The sequence below is a fragment of the Corythoichthys intestinalis genome, chromosome 5 (assembly GCF_030265065.1).
Source record: "Corythoichthys intestinalis isolate RoL2023-P3 chromosome 5, ASM3026506v1, whole genome shotgun sequence".
NCBI lineage: Eukaryota > Metazoa > Chordata > Actinopteri > Syngnathiformes > Syngnathidae > Corythoichthys > Corythoichthys intestinalis.
In genome coordinates, this window is record NC_080399.1 from 56376445 (window position 1) to 56396918 (window position 20474).

The 20474-nt window shown below is 40.7% G+C and overlaps 1 protein-coding gene across 3 annotated transcripts in view; it reads right to left on the minus strand.

Annotated features, from left to right (window-relative positions):
• The window catches only part of LOC130915805 (synaptic vesicle glycoprotein 2B-like), a 105783-nt gene that overhangs the window by 17049 nt on the left and 68260 nt on the right, over positions 1 to 20474 (minus strand). For all 3 annotated transcript variants that reach the window (XR_009063149.1, XM_057835903.1, XM_057835904.1), the window contains 5 exons: positions 15387 to 15475; positions 15222 to 15297; positions 14884 to 14972; positions 12887 to 13020; positions 4770 to 4967 (listed from right to left, as the gene is read on the minus strand). Coding sequence is in view for 2 of the 3 variants with exons in the window: in XM_057835903.1 (XP_057691886.1) it covers positions 4770 to 4967; positions 12887 to 13020; positions 14884 to 14972; positions 15222 to 15297; positions 15387 to 15475 (586 nt within the window). In the remaining variant the exon portion in view is untranslated. The remainder of the gene's footprint in view (positions 1 to 4769; positions 4968 to 12886; positions 13021 to 14883; positions 14973 to 15221; positions 15298 to 15386; positions 15476 to 20474) is intronic.

Here is a 20474-nt window from a genome sequence, read left to right on the forward strand (position 1 = left end):
GCAGAGGGTTCACTTACTTATTTCCCCTCTTCTGTCATTGTTTGCATGCTATCCTCATTAAAATATAAAGACCTATAAATCTTTGGGTGGTTTTAGTTAAAGCAGACACTGTATTTTCATCTGTGTGATTTTGACAAAGATCAGATCACATTTGTTGGTGATTTTATGCAGAAATGTCAGAAATTCCAAAAGGTTCAGATACTTTTTTATACCACTGTAGCTTTTTTCTTATATGGGTAATGGAAATGAGTAGCACTACCCAGTCTTTTTTTCCCTTAAAATTACCACATTTCCACGACTATAAAGGTGCACCTAAAAGCCAAAGAATTTCTCCAGAATGGAAGGTGTGCCTAATAGCGTGGTGTGCCTATTGTGTGGACTGAGTACCGAAATGTGTATGTCTGACTGAGCAATTTTTGAAAAGGTGGACGTGAGAGCAGCATGAGAACCTTAAAGGGAGAAGGTTGCGTGTGTTAGGGAGTGTGCCCCCTGTTGCTATAAAGTTCGAGTGTGTGCGCTAGGCTGTGTAATTCAGATACAGGAGATGAGGACTTTGATGGATTTGTGGATTGATTAAGATTGATGTGAGTACTTTGTTAAATTCTTGAATAAAGTACAACTGAACTCATTTTTGCTCCCACTGCCTTTACAAAAAAAAAAAAAAAGCAAAACGGTAGAACAAGCTAGCGAGCATGCTAGCATACAGTGCCTTGCAAAAGTATTCGGCCCCCTTGAACCTTGCAACCTTTCGCCACATTTCAGGCTTCTAACATAAAGATATAAAATTTTCATTTTTTGTCAAGAATCAACAACAAGTGGGACACAATCGTGAAGTGGAACAAAATTTATTGGATAATTTAAATTTTTTTAACAAATAAGAACTGAAAAGTGGGGCGTGCAATATTATTCGGCCCCCTTGCGTTAATACTTTGTAGCGCCACCTTTTGCTCCAATTACAGCTGCAAGTCGCTTGGGGTATGTTTCTAGCAGTTTTGCACATCGAGAGACTGACATTCTTGCCCATTCTTCCTTGCAAAACAGCTCGAGCTCAGTGAGGTTGGATGGGGAGTGTTTCTGAACAGCAGTCTTCAGCTCTTTCCACAGATTCTCAATTGGATTCAGGTCTGGACTTTGACTTGGCCATTCTAACACCTGGATACGTTTATTTTTGAACCATTCCATTGTAGATTTGGCTTTATGTTTTGGATCATTGTCCTGTTGGAAGATAAATCTCCGTCCCAGTCTGAGGTCTTGTGCAGATACCAACAGGTTTTCTTCCAGAATGTTCCTGTATTTGGCTGCATCCATCTTACCGTCAATTTTAACCATCTTCCCTGTCCCTGCTGAAGAAAAGCAGGCCCAAACCATGATGCTGCCACCACCATGTTTGACAGTGGGGATGGTGTGTTCAGGGTGATGAGCTGTGTTGCTTTTACGCCAAACATATCGTTTTGCATTGTGGCCAAAAAGTTCAATTTTGGTTTCATCTGACCAGAGCACCTTCTTCCACATGTTTGGTGTGTCTCCCAGGTGGCTTGTGGCAAACTTTAAACAAGACTTTTTATGGATATCTTTGAGAAATGGCTTTCTTCTTGCCACTCTTCCATAAAGGCCAGATTTGTGCAGTGTACGACTGATGTCCTATGGACAGACTCTCCCACCTCAGCTGTAGATCTCTGCAGTTCATCCAGAGTGATCATGGGCCTCTTGGCTGCATCTCTGATCAGTTTTCTCCTTGTTTGAGAAGAAAGTTTGGAAGGACGGCCGGGTCTTGGTAGATTTGCAGTGGTCTGATGCTCCTTCCATTTCAATATGACGGCTTGTACAGTGCTCCTTGAGATGTTTAAAGCTTGGGAAATCTTTTTGTATCCAAATCCGGCTTTAAACTTCTCCACAACAGTATCTCGGACCTGCCTGGTGTGTTCCTTGGTTTTCATAATGCTCTCTGCACTTTAAACAGAACCCTGAGACTATCACAGAGCAGGTGCATTTATACGGAGACTTGATTACACACAGGTGGATTCTATTTATCATCATCGGTCATTTAGGACAACATTGGATCATTCAGAGATCCTCACTGAACTTCTGGAGTGAGTTTGCTGCACTGAAAGTAAAGGGGCCGAATAATATTGCACGCCCCACTTTTCAGTTTTTTATTTGTTAAAAAAGTTTAAATTATCCAATAAATGTTGTTCCACTTCACGATTGTGTCCCACTTGTTGTTGATTCTTGACAAAAAAATTAAATTTCATATCTTTATGTTTGAAGCCTGAAATGTGGCGAAAGGTTGCAAGATTCAAGGGGGCCGAATACTTTTGCAAGGCACTGTATGTTTTACATGCACCCAATAATGCGGGGCGCCTTTTCTGTAAAATAAAAAACTATACCTGAAAATGAGTCTGCGCCTTTTCATATAGTGCGCCCTAGGGATGGGAATTGATAGGATTTTTACGATTCCGATTCCATTATCGATATTGCTTAACGATTCGATTCTTTATCGATTCTCTTATCGATTCTAATTTGGGGGAAAAGAACAAACATTTTGATTGGCATCGAGTTTGTTTAGTCAGAAGTCACAACCTTACAAACTCACAACGAGGTCAAAAGAGGCCCAAAGCCTCAATGTTAACTGTGGCAATAAGTGGCAAATACACAAGAATGTGTAACATTTTACTGAAACTTTTTCCTAATAGAAATAAAAAATATTGGTTTATATTGGCATATAGGTCGTTGCTCTGCCTTTGGCAATATGTGTTAAACGCAAGGGTCCCCAAACTTTTTCCTGTGACGGCCACATAACTTTTCCCTTCTCTGATGAGGGGCCGGGGTCAGTTTGTAAGAGAAAAATGTGACATTGCAGGAGTGCCTATATGTAAAAATGTGTTGTTTTTTAGAAAGCCACAATCAAATAACCCTTTCTGGATTCTTCACGGAGCAAAAGTAAATAAAATAGAAATAATAATATAATATAATAATAATTAAAACACTATTAATTAAATAGATAATAACCAAATAACCCTCTCTGAGTTTTTCACAGAAAAGGCCAGGAAATAAATAACACGAGTAAAAAAAAAAAAAAAAAAAATGTTCAGGGGGCGGGACCAAATGTGGAGGCGGGCCGTATTCGGCCCGCGGGCCGTAGTTTGGGGACCCCTAGCAAAGCGTATTATTTACCATTAATGCATGCCTTTTAGTTTTTATGGTGCTTTCACGCTCAAGTAGGGGCGCCCTTGTGCTTCCACATGCGAAGAAGAATGCGCTCATGTGAAGAAGAGCGCGCTTACACGCGAAGAAAAAATGCCGCATCCAAGCGAGTGAGCGAGTTAGTGAGAGAGGGAAACACTGCTACGAGCCTACATTCTTTGTTAATGTTTGTAAAATATCTACGGAGGCAACGCCTGTATGTATCATCTTTTGTGTTGTTGTTGTTGTTTGTTTCCACTCACGATCGGACACTTAAATCCAGTTGTGTAGTGGTTTGAACGATGTGCTAATGCTAGCGAACGCATGCTAACCATATTGTATTAGCAGCTAATCATCGCTGATTTACGTTGATGCAAACCTGTTTGTTATTGAGGACAAAATTGATTTGTTTCATTTCTATTTTTAGTTTCACTCTTCAAGTGATGGTTGAATAAAGTCAGAAAATTATACCAACGTCTTCTGCATCGTCATTTGGGAGTTTAGCTAGCTGTATAGCCAGGACTGAGCCTTAGCGTCTTTGTGCAGTCGTAGTCTTTCCCTCCCGATGCAGTTCCTTCCCGATGCAGTTATCTCCACCTTGCAATGACTGCAAGTCGCTTTGTTGTAATGTTTCCCCGTGAAGTGAAGACACACTTTCGAGCGTTTGAACCTACGTGCTGTCATTGTTATGTTTACGGCTGCAATGCTCGTGCTAAACCATCGTAACCTTTCATATTCACCCTCTTTCCTGGTGAAGTGTAGCCAAACTTTGAAGCGAGTGGTTCTTGGCGCCATGCTAGTTTGATGTGTCTAGACAACAAGACATGTCACGACGCAATAGGCGTCTTTAGGAATCGTTAAAGGGATCGTTAAGGCTTTTTCATTGTGATTTCGAGGCCTCGAAACACTAGGAACCGGTTCGGAATTGGAATCGGATTTCAATTCCCATCCCTAGTGCGCCCTATGGTCGCGAAAATACAGTAATTTAATAAAACAAATTTCAGTTAAAAAATGTTGGGGAAAAAAAAGCTTATTTCAGTCTTTCACCGCTTATGTTAATTGTTAAAAATTGAATTGTAATCATAGAAATGCTATATTGAAGTAAAATAAGGACTTTTTTGGATAAAGGGATGGAAAACACCTAATATAAATGACTCTCATGTGAAACACAGTTGCTCAAAGTATTTAAGTATGCTAATTGTGAGTTTCTTGGACCTGATAGATCCGAAAAAAGGTGCATGGGACGATGCGTATCAATAACGTCATGACAAATGAAGGGCAATTTGCTATATTCGCATTTGATTGGCTAAAGTAGTACTAGCTTTGATCAAAAGTCTGAACACTTCCTGGAGATACAGGCTTCCATTACACCTCAGAAAAATTAAATGCAGTTTTTTCAACTAACTAAAAAAAAAATTTCAACTGTGATATAAAGGATAGATGTGTTGTCTGTCACTGGGGGAAAAAACACTTAATGTAGTCAACTTTGTCAAGCGCTGCCAGAACTCAAATTTCACTGAACCTAAAAGTACAACAATGCAATACAGTGTGAATCAGTAAGATCACCAAAGTACAATACACATTACCTATAATTTTGACTCTGCCAATCGTCTCCATGAAGAGGGCGGAGATGATGTTGCCAGGCAACACCGCCAGGCTGCCAAGAAAGCTGACCAGATATATGAGGACATCATTCTCTTCACCAGTGTCCAAGTGACAACCACGTTTGTCGTGTTCAAAGGTGATGTTTTCCATCTTACAGTCAATGAACTTCTCCTTCAGATCTACATGGATAGCAAAGAGCATCACAGATAAATGACATTCTGGGTGTTGTCCCGCTATGTGTTGGCAAGACGACAAGAACTGAAAGAGAATAACTTGTGTTTCCTAAAAGATCCATGACGTGGGACTTGTGATACATGACTCACAATTGATATACAATCCCCAAGTTTTCTTCAATTCTTTAATGTTGCAGAATGGCCTCGCATTTACACGGTGACGGCGGGAACGTAAACTTATGATTCCGACCTCTAAAGCGGAAAGATTGGATGGCGGGGCTTGCTCCGCAACCATACCAATGGAACGCTCTCGCTCGGATGACGTCAGCACTCGCACACGTCACTTTCAGCATGCGCAGTCGCTGCTACTAAACATTCAAAACAGCAAACATGATGTAACGTTGGCTTTAATTGAATGTTTTTTTTATAATACTTCTAATTTAAGAATCTTTTATGTTTGCGTTTTTGTGCCTTTTGAAGCAAAAGAAAAAAAACATGCGGACACCATGGCTTGGAGTGGGCGGGTATGTTGTCTTCCAGGCTTAGGAGGTTGTTGTCAAGGAAGTGTATCATTGGCTGTCGCCTTGTAAAACTGCACTGACCTCTATGGCCTGTCATGAATACTACATTGTTTTCACGCCGAATTGCAACATTGTTCGAATGGAGACGGAACCATGACGGAAACATGTAAAGGCAAACATGAAATGTGTGTCGTATTCTTGGAGTGTCACCACATACAGTGGGGCAAATAAGTATTTAGTCAACCACTAACTGTGCAAGTTCTCCCATTTGAGAATATTAGAGAGGCCTGTAATTGTGAACATGGGTAAACCTCAACCATGAGAGACAGAATGTGGGGGGAAAAAACCCCAGAAAATCACATTGTTAGATTTTTAAAGAATTTATTTGCAAATCATTGTGGAAAATAAGTATTTGGTCAATACCAAATGTTCATCTCACTACTTTGTTATGTACCCTTTGTTGGCAATAACGGAGGCCAAACATTTTCTGTAACTCTTCACAAGCTTTTCACACACTGTTGCTGGTATTTTGGCCCATTCCTCCATGCAGATCTCCTCTACAGCAGTGATGTTTTGGGGCTGTCGTTGGGCAACACGGATTTTCAACTCCCTCCACAGATTTTCTATGGGTTGAGATCTGGAGACTGGCTAGGCCACTCCAGGACCTTGAAATGCTTCTTACGAAGCCACTCCTTTGTTGCCCTGGCTGTGTGTTTGGGATCATTGCCATGCTGAAAGACCCAGCCACGTCTCATCTTCAATGCCCTTGCTGATGGAAGGAGATTTTCACTCAAAATCTCTCGATACATGGCCACATTCATTCTTTCCTTTACACAGATCAGTCGTCCTGGTCCCTTTGCAGAAAAACAGCCCCAAAGCATGATGTTTCCACCCCAATGCTTCACAGTGGGTATGGTGTTCGTCGGATACAATTCAGTATTCTTTCTCATCCAAACACGAGAACCTGTGTATCTACCAAAAAGTTCTATTTTGGTTTCATCTGACCATAACACATTCTCCCAGTCCTCTTCTGGATCATCCAAATGCTCTCTAGCGAACCGCAGACGGGCCTGGACGTGTACTTTCTTCAGCAGGGGGACATGTCTGGCAGTGCAGGATTTGAGTCCCTGGCGGCGCATTATGTTACTGATAATAGCCTTTGTTACTGTGGTCCCAGCTCTCTGTACGTCATTCACTAGGACCCTCCGTGTGGTTCTGGGATTTTTGCTCACTGTTCTTGTTATCATTTTGACGCCATGGGGTGAGATCTTGCATGGAGCCCCAGATCGAGGGAGATTATCTGTGGTCTTGTATGTCTTCCATTTTCTAATAATTTCTTTACACCAAGCGGTTTACCTATTGCAGATTCAGTCTTCCCAGGTCTACAATTCTATAGTGCAGGTCTACAATTTTGTCTCTGGTGTCCTTCGATAGCTCTTTGGTCTTGGCCATAGTGGAGTTTGGAGTGTGACTGACTGATGTTGTGGACAGGTATTTTTTATACTGATAATGAGTTAAAACAGGTGCCATTAATACAGGTAATGAGTGGAGCCTCGTTAGACCTCGTTAGAAGAAGTTAGACCTCTTTGACAGCTAGAAATCTTGCTTGTTTGTAGGTGACCAAATACTTATTTTCCACTCTAATTTGGAAATAAATTATTTAAAAATCAAACAATGTGATTTTCTGTTTTTGTTTTCCACATACTGTCTCTCGTGGTGAGGTTTACCCATGTTGATAATTACAGGCCTCGCTAATCTTTTCAAGTAGGAGAACTTGCACAATTGGTGGTTGACTAAATACTTACAGTGGGGAGAACAAGTATTTGATACACAGCCAATGGGTTTTCCCATTGTCAATGTATTTGATACACTGCCAATGGGGTCTCACCACTCTTCTTGTTCTCCCCACTGTATTCGCCCCACTGTAAATGGCCCTAAGGCATTGGTGTCAAATGCACGGAAGTGGCCCACCATGGCCGGGTGTTGACGGTGTGTGAGCGCCCGGGCCCGGGACTTCACAGGGCCCAGTTCGTGGGGGTAAAGGGGGCGCTCATTTTACTTGGATGTGAATTATGAACCACCAGCACCCCACCCTGCTCTCAGCCGGTTGACTCAAGGGGCACAATAATACTCCTTGCACCTGGGCCATGTTTGCATTTGTTCTGCCACTGGCACTTGGCTCACTTTCATGTCCACAGTGACATTCGTTCAATGGGTTAGGGATATAAGCCGCTACTTTTTTCCTTCATTTTGAATTCTGCAGCTTACAGTCCAGTGCGGCTTATTTGTTGATTTATTTGGGTTAATAGGTAACACTTTATTTGACAGCGGCTTCATAAGACTGCCATAAGACAGTCATAATTATGACATGACACTATCATGGGCATTCATGAATGCTTATGTCATAAAGTGTCATCCGGCAAGTTTTGTCACTAACTTCATTTCTGTCCAACTTGGATCTTTTACATCCATTCAAAAGTGAATTAATTTGCCGCATAACACTAAATGACATCTATTATAAGCATTTGTTAATGCTCATGACATGAGATGACATGACATGTCATAATTATGATTGTCTAATGACCGTCTTTTGGCCCCAATGTCAAATAAAGTGTTACCAAATACCATAACTAGCAATTGATGAAACAACCGAAACAGTAACTAAAGAAATAATTAGCACAGAACATTAATTCTGATTGTTATTTACATCTGCAGCACTGCAATGCATGCTAGGAGGCATGTTGGATCACAACAGTGTTAAAAGTAGCTGGCAGCAGAGTTTGACTGTCTCCCCCAAAGGAGCAATGATGGCCAAATGAAGCTTCTTGAAGCAATGAAGCTTTGCAGACAATTGCTTCAAAGCTTCATGGTGGTTCATTTGGTCTTAATAGAGTTGTATGATGCTGCTGTAAAATAAAGTGTTACCGGTTAATGTCTTTTGGTGTAAATATCGCATAATACAGTGAGGCTTATAGTCCAGTGTGGCTTATCTATGAACAAATGCCGTTTTCATGCCAAATTTGGTGGGTGGAGGCTTATAGTCAGGTGGGAAAATTACGTAGTCATCTTTCAGTGCCATTGACAAATGAATGAACATTCATTCGCCCCCTTAGTCAAATTGATTGGACGTCTAGCGGCGTCAATGGCAGAATTTGAGTTAACTTATTTGGCCAAAAATAAACTGTTCCGGCCCACATTAGATCTAATTACCATAAACGTGTCCCGCGAACCAGAATGAGTTTGACACCCCTGGTGTAGGCTACGTTCACAGTGTAGAGCAGGGGTGATCAGTTCAACAGCAAGTGCTGCAGGAGCCCGATAATGATCCTCATTATTTAATTTAGGTGTATTGGAGCAGGGAGACATGAAAAACAAGCTGGATAGGGGCTCTCGAAGACAGGACTTTGGCACCCCTGCTGTAGAGTATGATTCCCAATTTAGATTTTTTGTTAATTCTGATTTTTTTTTAACTGTTTATATTGCAATTAAAAGTGACACGCATGTGCAGAACACACGTCATCACATTTCACCATATGCTAATGGAAGCACATTAAAGGGATCCACGGATAGAAAGACTAGTAGTTCTTAAAAGATAAATGTTAGTACAAGTTCTTATAATTTGTTATTGAAACCCCTCTTGATGTTTTCGTTTTTATACAATTTGTAAAATTATTTTAACTAATAGGTTGCCATTGTTGCTGATATCGCAGGGCGGTGACGCCACAGGGCCACGCTGCCAGAATTCCACCTGTCACTCTTAAAAAAACAAAAACAAAAAACTGTCACTCTTTAATTATGTAAGGTAGTGATTCAAGTACGCCACAAGGTGTCAGTGGCGAGTTTTACATTAATTGGGGATCAAGCCAATGAGTACGTTTTTTTCCCTTGACTGACGCTGGAGTTTCTTTAATCCACAATGGGAGAGAGAAACGAGAATGGACACAGGCATTCAGATTTGTAGCTTGGACCGTGCCGTTTATTGGCATAGGCTTCGGAAACTCTTTCACAATACACATAATTATCATATAGTGAAAATACTACAAAACTAATACTCATCCCTCAAAATATGTCACCAAGAAGAAAAATGCTTCAATCTGTATTACTGAGGCCCTATTCTCACACAGTTAACACAACAACAATGCAAAGAGAACTGTCTTTCACAATCAAAATAGATGAGCAAAATACACATCAAACTTACTCAGACTTTGGTAAAACTATATTTAAACATTTTAGCACCTCCTTTAGCTCAACAAATACACTGGATGGCAATATTTAGTCACAATACACAAACTATGATGCTGGGAGCTACTTTCAGGAGTCTTGTGAAGACAACACTCAAATGAACGTGAATCACAATAGACCAAGTCTAAAAAAAAAAAAAAAAAAAAAAAAAAAAAAAAAAAACAGGGAGCTACGGCGTCAGTCGAGAGACAAAACGCACTCATTGGCTTGATGTCTTATTAATGTAAAACTCTCCATTGACACATTGTGGTGTATTTAAATCAATACGTTACATGGTTAAGAGTGACTGTGAAGTACGGCTGTGACGTCAACAACAATGGCGAGCTACTGGTTTATTTTTTTATTTAAAATTTTAAAAATTTATTAAAATGAAAACATGAAGAGGGGTTTTAATATCAAATTACTGTATTATTACTCATACTAACATTTATCTTTTAGGAACTACATGTCTTTTTATCTGTGGGTCTCTTTAAATGTGTCGCCTTGGGCAGATCTCAGTTGTTGCGAATTTTTACAATTTCAAGGATTTTGTGCAACATTTTCCTTGATGTTTGGCATCAAAAAAAAAAGTTTTTGTCTGTGCCTCTGCCATTGCCCGCCCGCATCTGTCGTTTTTTTTTGTCGAACAGTGGCTACGTTTTTGGCTTGTTAAATTATGTTCAGATGTGTACGTTCATTCTGCAGAATTATCGCATATATATTAAGGATGTGCCAAAAAATTGTTAATAGATTCCTCGAGATTCACACGTGACGATTCGATTACGATTCATAAATGTTCATAAACGATGATTTTCCCCAATAACGTTCAAAAGACTCGAAAATACATTTGTGTATGAGACAGGGTTGATTGGAAAATGTCCCTAGTGTGTTGCTAAGTCCCGTGTGCATCTATATGAGGTGAGTACACGAACCCTCTTGTACTGTTTAGGCTTCATTGTTGTTTTTAGGATGTTACAAGTTAGCACAGAGCGCTATGCAAATTAGCAAATTAGCTATTGTGTCGATTTGCGCATTGTTTGATGGTGTACAAAAATTACTCCAGATGCAGAACGTGTAAAATCAGGATTAAGTACAGCGGTAACACTACAAACATGCTAAATAGTACAGAAATCTATGAAGACAAAGTACAGCGGTACCTCTACATACAAAGTTAATTCATTCCAGGACCTAGTTTGTAAGTCGAAATGGTCGTATTTCGAGCAGGATTTTCCCATAAGAATACATAATTCCATTAATTCATTCCACAACCTGAAAACCTACACTAAATCCTTAATAAATACTACTGCTGGTACTATTGCAAATAAGCAAAAGGGGAATAATAATACAGTACATTAATAGTAATAATAATAATAACACCTTTAATAATATAGCGATTTGGGTTCTAATGTGGCACTTGTATTTTTGCGTGGTGAACCTGAACGCACCGCATGGTTGACGTGCCAGAATGAGGGAGGACTGTTCATTTTCACTTTACATGGTCAGCTGCGGGGGACTGTCGGCGTGTTGTGTTGTAAGTCCATGGAATAAATGGAATGAATGACTAGAAACCTGACGAAGCTGGTGATTTCTTTGGCTATGTTACCACAATAATAATTGTCACCTTAACTTATAACGAATGGCGAACGGAGGTCGGAGGAGGACTGTCGAGAGTAGACATTCTACGGCCATATTGTCGAGCCAGTTCACGGATGCGCACACCACGCTATTATTTCCAACTTCATTTCAATGGTATACATCACCTTTTCCTTTTTTTCACCACCTGCACTAACATTATTGGAACCTATGTTGATTTCTCTCACAAGAAAATCTTCCGTGCGTCTGTCTTGTGGGAAAAAAAAGAAACTGCGCTGCTGTCATGGATCGTCATATTTCGAGCATGTCGTCGGATGTAGAAACAAATGGAGAGTCAGATTTTACGTAGGATGTCGAAAAGATTGTTTGTCAAAACGATCGGATGTCGAGGTACCACTGTATATTGGTTAAATATAGTCTTATTTCTAAAGGCACTTTGTTTGTTTCCAGAAAATGTGGAATTCATTCCACCAGTTTAAATTTTATTGTATTGATGAGGAAAATAAGTACTGCCTTTGAAATAGTTAATATTTTTGCACCTGTTTGTGAAAAACAGCAGCTTAACGTCAGCTGTGTTCTATAGGCATGTTGAGAGATAAGTACTGTCTATGAAATGGTTAATGTTTTTGCACTTACTTGAAGAAGAAAAAAAAAAAAAAGTTTAAGGGCAGTCTTTTGTCGTGTGGGCATGTTGCAGTCGTTCCTGTTGAATCACTAGGACATTTTAAATAAATATTGGACATAAATTTGTTTGGCTACTTTATTAATTAACTCATTTGCTCCCAAAAACGTATAAATACGTTCTATTTTTAATTGCTTCAGTGTCCCAAAAACGTATTTATACGTCTTTTGAGTTTTATTTGACAAGAGGCATCTATAGGTTCTGATCTATCTAAAATATAATGCACAAAGCTCAAAACCCATTTTAAAGCAATAAAACTGGCCACTGGAGGTCAGTAGCTCATTTGGTAAGAGCTCATCTCGGGCCAAGAAAGGAAGTGAAGAAAAATAGTCAGGAAATGGAAGTTGGAGGGATCTTGTGAAGACATGTGAGAATTTGAGAAAAATGTGGAGAACAATCAGGAAAAAAAAGGCAAACAACACTGGAGGAATGTTTTGAAAAGAAAACGAAACCATCGTCAAAGAAGGATTAAAAAAAAAATCTATCTTCATGAGACAGACGGTGACGTCCACAACAGCCTCAGGTTCCACACTACAAAAAGCATCTCACTGAAGTTATTTCAGCCAAAGGGGGTAACACTAGCTATGAGGTGGTAGGCTGTCCTAGCTTTTTCCTCAGTTAAAATATGCATTTTTGTTGTTACATTTGGTTTAATGAGTAAAACAATTGTAACTTTTGTTGTTTACCTGCTACCAAATCATTTTCTTTTCCAGAGGTAAAGAAAAACAAGATCAGACATTGATATATGAACATTTCTTAATAAAGAACTAAATATTTAATAGGTTGTCCTAATTTTTTCACATGACTGTATGTGTTCTACTTCTTACTACCTTGAACCATTTCACAAAGTAAACATACCAGCCAAACCACTGAACCTCACCAGCTTGTGCTGCATCACCTTAACCTACCTGTATGAATGAAGACAGTGTTTCGTATGGTGCAGTTCTCAAACACTGTGTCAGTGGACTTGATGTCCTCAAAGAGACAGTCTTCAAATAATGAATCCTCAAACTTCACAGACTTCAGTTCTATTTTGATGAACCTATGAGCATGGGATGGAACACAGAGACAATAGACAAAGAAAACATGGACTTGGACTTCTATTGCTGGTATATTGCAGAATATGCAGAATGGCCTCAGTAATACATAGCAGTCAATCACAGCTGGGTAGTACTGCTATGCAAACAAGTTTTGCCGAATGTGTTGACATGAACGCCATAAAGTGCTTACATGTATGCATACATGGTGAGCTTCATGGCAGTATCATATTTTAAGTGGAAAACTTGTTATTGTATTAAAGTGAAATCCAATTCTGTCAGTTTAATTCTGCAATAGCATAGAAGTCAGGTATTATACAGTAGTAGTAGCTGTCACATACTGTATACTGAAAAATTTCTACGGAAAAATGATTTAAAACCTAACAGCAGCAGTTTGTTTTTTTATATACGTAAGAAAACGACCGACACTCAGTGATGTAAAACCCTATGATTTAAATGGATTACTTCCCTGGTTAAATTTGTGATTCCATTTTGTATCTAACCAAGAAAAGTATGGCATTCAATTTTTCTCAGCCTGTGCAGATGTTTTCACTACTGATCTTTAAACATCGAACAACACTGGAGTATCCCTTTAAATTAGTATGATCAGATTCCCGGTGGTGTCTCCTAACCAAATTAAGGTAAAAAGCTCCATCCCCCCCAAAATTGAACAAACAATCTAAAAAAAAAAACCAAACAAACAAACATAAAAACAAATAAACATCTCATTTCATTTACTGCAAGAAATTTCTATCAAAGATGACTTAGACTTTACATCACGCCTTCTCCATTTAATTTGTAATTGAGACGAACAGCAGCACACATGGCACTGAAGAGGAATGCCAAAAGCAGCATTTCTGTGATGTTAATTTTTTACATGATGTTTTCGACAGCTGCATCAATCACATTTCAGGCCACCGTAGACAAAATGTGATGGACTTGACACATAGTGAATGTTAGGCTGTGGTGGGAGATCGGGAATGAACAAATGTGATAAAACATGCTTGTTTTGGAGTCTAGGCCAGATTTTTTTTAAACTGCCAAAATATTAGCCATGACTTTCACAGTGCAGATGAAACCCCTAATTAGCAATAATGACATGGTAATAATAATTATTTCTAAAAAACAGAGTATAATCGATGTGTGCAGACTAGAAGATGCTCTTTGCACATGATGCTGTGATGTAATATTCATTGCTAATAGTATTGTTGGTCACCATTTCTTGCAGCTGCTTCAAAGGGGAAAACAAGCGGTAACATTTCACTTTTTTGGTTAAGCTTGAACATACAGTTCAATCTTAAACACAGCATAGCTGTGTGAGGATGTGAAAAATGTGATGTACCTAACTCAAAACCAGAAACATCTCACTATAAGATAATGCCTAGGCAAGTTCAAAATAAAAGTGTGCCCCAGCACCCTATAGGCTGAAGGCTGTGGGTGCATGTCCTCTTCTTATTAATTCATAACCTACAGGCAACACAGGCACCAGTAAGTCAGCAATTAATTAATTTTAAAAGAAATATGTCTCCACAAATCAATAGAAACTGGCCCATGCTACATCGCTACCAACTTTCATGACTGAAGAGTAAGACGTAAAATTTAGTGTCCACAAGAACAACAACAACCATAGAGGCATTTTGACTCACTGTATTTTTGCCTTTCATATCCTGAAATTTATTTCGTAAAAAGAGGCAATATTTTCCGTTGAGGCGTGTCTGAACTTGAAATTTGTCGATATACTGCATTAACCCTTGTGTAATTGGCACAAGCAGCAGAAGATGCTTTTCAAATTAGAAGACAGGCTATGACGGACACACACTAAATACTGTACACATGTGTCAGTATCATTTAAGTGAAGTGGCACCTACTTGTCATGGATGTACTCCCCTTCTTTATGGACTTGGTTTTCTAAAGAAAAGTTGAAATGGAAGTTCTCCACTTTCTCTCTATGGAATACCTGAAGTCAGCCAGATACAGATTTTCAGAGACAGGTTTATCTAAGTCATCTTTATACACTGAAATTGTCCATGTAAGTTTCACAAGTTGGAGGACAAAATTAACATTTCACAGCTGTAGAAAATATAGTATATAACTTTAGAAAATGTACTATACAATGTGCCACCATCCCAAAAAAGGGTCAAAAGATACTATCTTTAACATAATTACTTGTAGCTGCTTAGCTCAATGAACACAGAGCAATGCTTACTTTTACTCTTGACTCATACTCTTCATATTGGAGGTGCTTGATCATGTCTGGGAACCACACAGATAGGCCGTAATAGCTGTAAACAAAACAAACAAAAAAAAACGTGTGATTGCTGTCTTAATATGCAATGATTGTTGTTGTGTAATAAATACAGAGCGGCCCAACCTGAAAGCCATACAGAACCAAATAATGGCCATGAAGAGCGTTGCAAACCTCAGCTCAGCAGAAAATAGAGATGCTACATTCTTTAACACCTAGAACCAAAACACAAATACTTATCACAATTCCAAAAAAAAAAAAAAAAAACTGTTTGCTTTTTTTCTAACCATATCTATTCAGAATCTCCATTTCATTTACTACTTATGTTTGTTTTCTCTGGTGAGAGATAAGTTCCAACCTGGATCCTCCATTAAAGAGCTAAATCAATCAAATGGCTTCGATATTGCTAAGCATCAGCCCCCCATTTGTTCGATAATTAATGGTATTATTACATTATTATTGAGCGCCAACCTGTAAGCTTAAAGCAACACTTGGTAACTTTTCAGCTTTGGTTGATTTTAGCGATGCCGATGGACAAAAGCGGTAGTGTTTTGCCTTAAGAAAGTCTGCGATGAGAAGCAGCACTGCGTTTCCCTATAGGACCAGCGCACACCCGTACAGTGTCGTAAAATCATCGATCAATCAACGATCAATCTCTCGGTCGCCTGCAGATGGATTAAACAACATTTCTCTTTCCAGCGGCTGTGTGAAGGATGAATAGTAATAAGGTAATGAATCCAGATGAGGCTAAACAATAGTATATGACGGTTAGCAACCATGTCGCTAACCCTCCCACCAGACTGTTGAGTTTGGTTCAGGTAGGTGGCAGGTTGGAGGGGGGTTCACGCCAGCGAGTGAAAGCCGGGCCAATGTTTATTCTGTATATCCTGGTAGCCTCCCTTTTTTCCTCCTCAGACAAAACTTTTTGTCTCTTTTGTTCCTCTGCCATTTCTGCAGAATTCACGCGAAAGCATTTGCATCGACTACCGTCTGGATAATAAATGGGGAAAGGGGGAAGTGACATATGCCGTAAAGTACTCAGCACATTTGTAGTTTTTTTTTTTTTTTGTGTGTGTGGCAGGATTCCTGCCACCTTCCTCAAAGTTAATTAGTGCCTGTGAAAGTGATAAAGACCCCCTCAAGATATAAAAGAGGTGTCATTCAACTAGTTGTCTTAATATACATACAATATACAAAAAATAATGTCTTAATCAGGTTATTTTTCTGAAAGTCAAATATATTTTTCCATCTTGTATTGAGGGTTAAAGACTAGTGTTATGTCCTCTGGTCTTATGTTGACTACTTTTTGGGTTTAATTTCTTTCTAAGATTGTACATTGTTCATCCGTCCACAGGATGTCGCTATTCTAACTCAGAATCTTAAGTTTTTCTTTGGTATTGCTGTTTGCGCTCGGCTTCCCCTAGTGGCGACTTGCTGTAAGCAGCAGGCAGAAAGAACTTTTTATTTCAGTTGGAAAAGAGGCCTTGAGGTGTTAAGACGTTGCACGCCTCCTCTGCACCATACATCGTTGGGAACCCTTGACAAAACAAAATCTGTAAGTTTGTACGTTTTAACAGTGGGTTAGATGTAATTTTGGTGTGTCTATTCTGTTATTTTGTTGTTATTTATGTATGTTTCAGTTTTACCACACACACACACACGCGCACACGTTCACGCGAAGAAATAAATGAGAGGAAGGAGTTTGGGCCTCCATTTTTCTTTGTTGGTTTAGCTCGCTGCCAAAGTCGAGTAGCCATACGCTCGGCTGAGGGCAGAAGAGTAAAAAGATTTTCAACACATCAAGCACCCAAGATGTCTCAACAAGAAGTTTCACCACCTATCAGCCAAGTGGTCACCAGGTCGGAGGCCAGTCATTCTCATTCTTCACGCCGGTCCAGAACGAGTCAAGCTGCTGCACAAGCACGAGCAGACGCCGAAGCTGCCTACGCCAGAGCACGGTACGCCAAACGCCAAATCGACATGGAGGTCGAGAAGGCACGCATCGAGGCAACACTACACGCTCTGAAGACGGAAGGTGAAGCAGAAGCAGCGCTCGCCGCAGCTAAAGTTTGGGAGGCGACGTTCGAAGAAGAGGAGCGCGCCAAAGTCGACCTCAGCGAGCAAGGGGTATTTTCCAAGACACCCCCCTCCATCAGGCGTGCACAAGAGTATGTGCATGCTCACTTTGACGACCAGCGTGTGCAAGCAGATGGCACACAAACGCCAAACACTGAGCACCTGGTTAGGCACAATGACTCTCAACAACCAGAAAATAGCCCAAAATCAGCTGGTGCTTTTCCACATGTGCGTCACATCGACATCGCTGACGAAGAGCATCTCCAATCTCATCGTGCGAGAACGGACATCTCACACCAGCCTACACCTTCAGCAACCCCACAAAGTGAACTGTCCAATTTAGCAGCCTATCTAGCACGGCGTGATCTGCTGACATCGGGGTTCAAGGTTTTCGACAACCGGCCAGAGTCCTACCTGTCCTGGAAGTCCATGTTCTGCAACGCGACGGAAGGCCTCAATCTCAAGCCCAGCGAAGAGCTCGACCTTCTCACCAAGTGGCTCGGCGGGGAGTCTCTTCAACACGCTCAGAGGATCAGGGCGGTCCACGTGAGTAATCCACAGGCAGGTCTCCAACGTCTGTGGCAGCGGCTAGACAAGACTTATGGCTCTCCAGAGGTAATTGAATCCTCACTCTTCCAACGGTTGCAGACTTTTCCAAGAATCTCCAACAAAGACACTCACTTACTGCAGGAGCTTGCTGATCTTCTGTTAGAGCTATCGTATGCCAAAAGTGAAAGTTATTTGCCGGGTCTTAGCTTTCTCGACACACCAAGGGGCATAAACCCGATAGTTGAAAAACTCCCATATGGACTCCAGGAGTCATGGGTTACACAAGGTACCAAATACAAAAGGGAAAACGGTGCAGTCTATCCACCTTTTTCGTATTTTGTGCGGTTCGTAAATGACTACGCTGAAATGAGAACAGACCCTAGCTTTATGTTACAGTGTTCAAACGTAATAAATCCAAGGGTTGATAAGACATCAGTAAGACGAGACAAATACAGAGTTCCATTGGCAGTGAATAAAATAGAGATCAGTCCGGCTAAATTGACAGCACTCGATCCAGACAAACAATGTCCTATCCACCAAAAACCACATTCACTCGTCAAATGCAGGGGGTTTAGAATGAAAACACTAGACGAAAGAAAGAACATTCTCAAAGAGCACGCCATTTGTTTTAAATGTTGTGCGTCCACAAATCACAGGGCTCGAGACTGTAAAGCTATTATCCAATGCTCAGAATGTGATAGCGATGCTCATGTGTCTGCCATGCATGTCGGTCCACCTCCATGGACACCTCAAGACTTTAATCCCCCAACCCAGAGTCACGGCGGGGAGTCTGAGGGCCCAAATCCTGTGAACACAGCCAGTTGCACAAAGGTATGTGGGCAAGGCGTAAAAGGAAAATCATGCTCAAAGATCTGTTTAGTTAATGTATATCGCCGAACTTCTCCAGAAAAGAAAAAGAGGGTATATGCCATGTTGGATGATCAGAGCAATTCATCCTTAGCCAGATCTGCGTTTTTTGACATGTTTAATGTGCAAGGTACCATATTCCCATACACCATGAGAACATGTGCAGGTTTATCAGAGACACGAGGTCGCAAAGCTGATGGCTTTATTGTAGAAGATGTAGATGGTAAGGTCTCCATGATGCTGCCTACAATAACAGAATGTGATCAGATTCCAGATAATAGAGACGAAATTCCCAGCCCTGAGGTAGCAGCAGCTCACCCTCATTTGCGATCAATCGCTTCACAGATTCCTCCTCTCGACCCATCGGCAGACATTCTTCTGCTCCTGGGAAGGGACATCATTCAGGCTCATAAAGTTCGTGGTCAGGTAAATGGGCCAAACAATGCACCTCATGCCCAGCGTCTCGATTTAGGATGGGTTGTCATAGGTGATGTCTGTCTCTCTGGAGCTCATAAACCCACATTGAACTCATTTAAGACGAACGTTCTAAACAGTGGACGTCCCACGTTCCTCAGTCCTTGCGAAAACACAATCGTTATCAAAGAGAAATACACCAAAAACGATCCACTAAACACACAAGCGGAACTAGGACAACATATTTTCCAACAAACAACAAATGACGACAAAGTTGCACTTTCGGCAGAAGATGCGTTGTTCCTAGACATTATGCACAACAACTTTGCTAAAGATGAGGCGAATAACTGGGTAGCTCCACTCCCATTCCGCTCACCTAGGCGGCGCCTACCTGACAACCGGGAGCAGGCCTACAATCGTTTAATGTCGCTCCGCAAAACGCTGAGAAGAAAGCCTGAAATGAGAGCGCATTACGCTGAGTTTATGGAGAAAATATTCAGCAAGGGCCATGCCGAACCAGCGCCCGCACTGGCGCCAGATCAAGAGTGCTGGTATCTCCCTAGTTTTGGCGTTTACCACCCGCAAAAGCCAGAAAAAATTAGGGTAGTCTTTGATTCGAGTGCTCAACTTGACAATGTTTCTCTCAATGACGTGCTCCTCAAGGGACCAGATCTTAACAACACTCTCGTAGGAGTTCTGATGCGGTTTAGGTCCGACCCATACGCCGTTATGGCAGATGTGGAGCATATGTTTCACAACTTTATAGTACGAGAAGACCACCGTAACTACCTTCGTTTCTTGTGGTTCCAAAATCATGACCTTGATGGAAAAGTGCAAGAATTTAGGATGACTGTCCATGTGTTTGGTAATTGTCCTTCCCCATCAGTCGCCATCTTTGGACTGAAAAGAACAGCCATAGAAGGAGAAATGGAATTTGGCAGTGACGCAAAAGAATTCATTGAACGGCACTTCTATGTAGATGATGGGCTAAAGTCATTCTCTTCCATAGAGCAGGCCATTGATGTTCTTAGTAGGGCACAGAAGATGCTGGCTCAGTGTAACATACGCCTGCACAAAATCTCATCCAATTGTCCTCTCATAACAGGAGCCTTTCCAACCGAAGATCGTGCTGTAGGCATGCAAGGTCTTGACATTGGGCAGACTACCCCACCAATGCAGCGCAGTTTGGGCTTAGGATGGGAGCTGTTGACTGACCAATTCAAGTTCCAAGTAAGAGTAAATGAAAGGCCGTTCACAAAAAGGGGAGTTCTGTCAGTTATCAACAGTGTGTTCGACCCACTTGGTTTT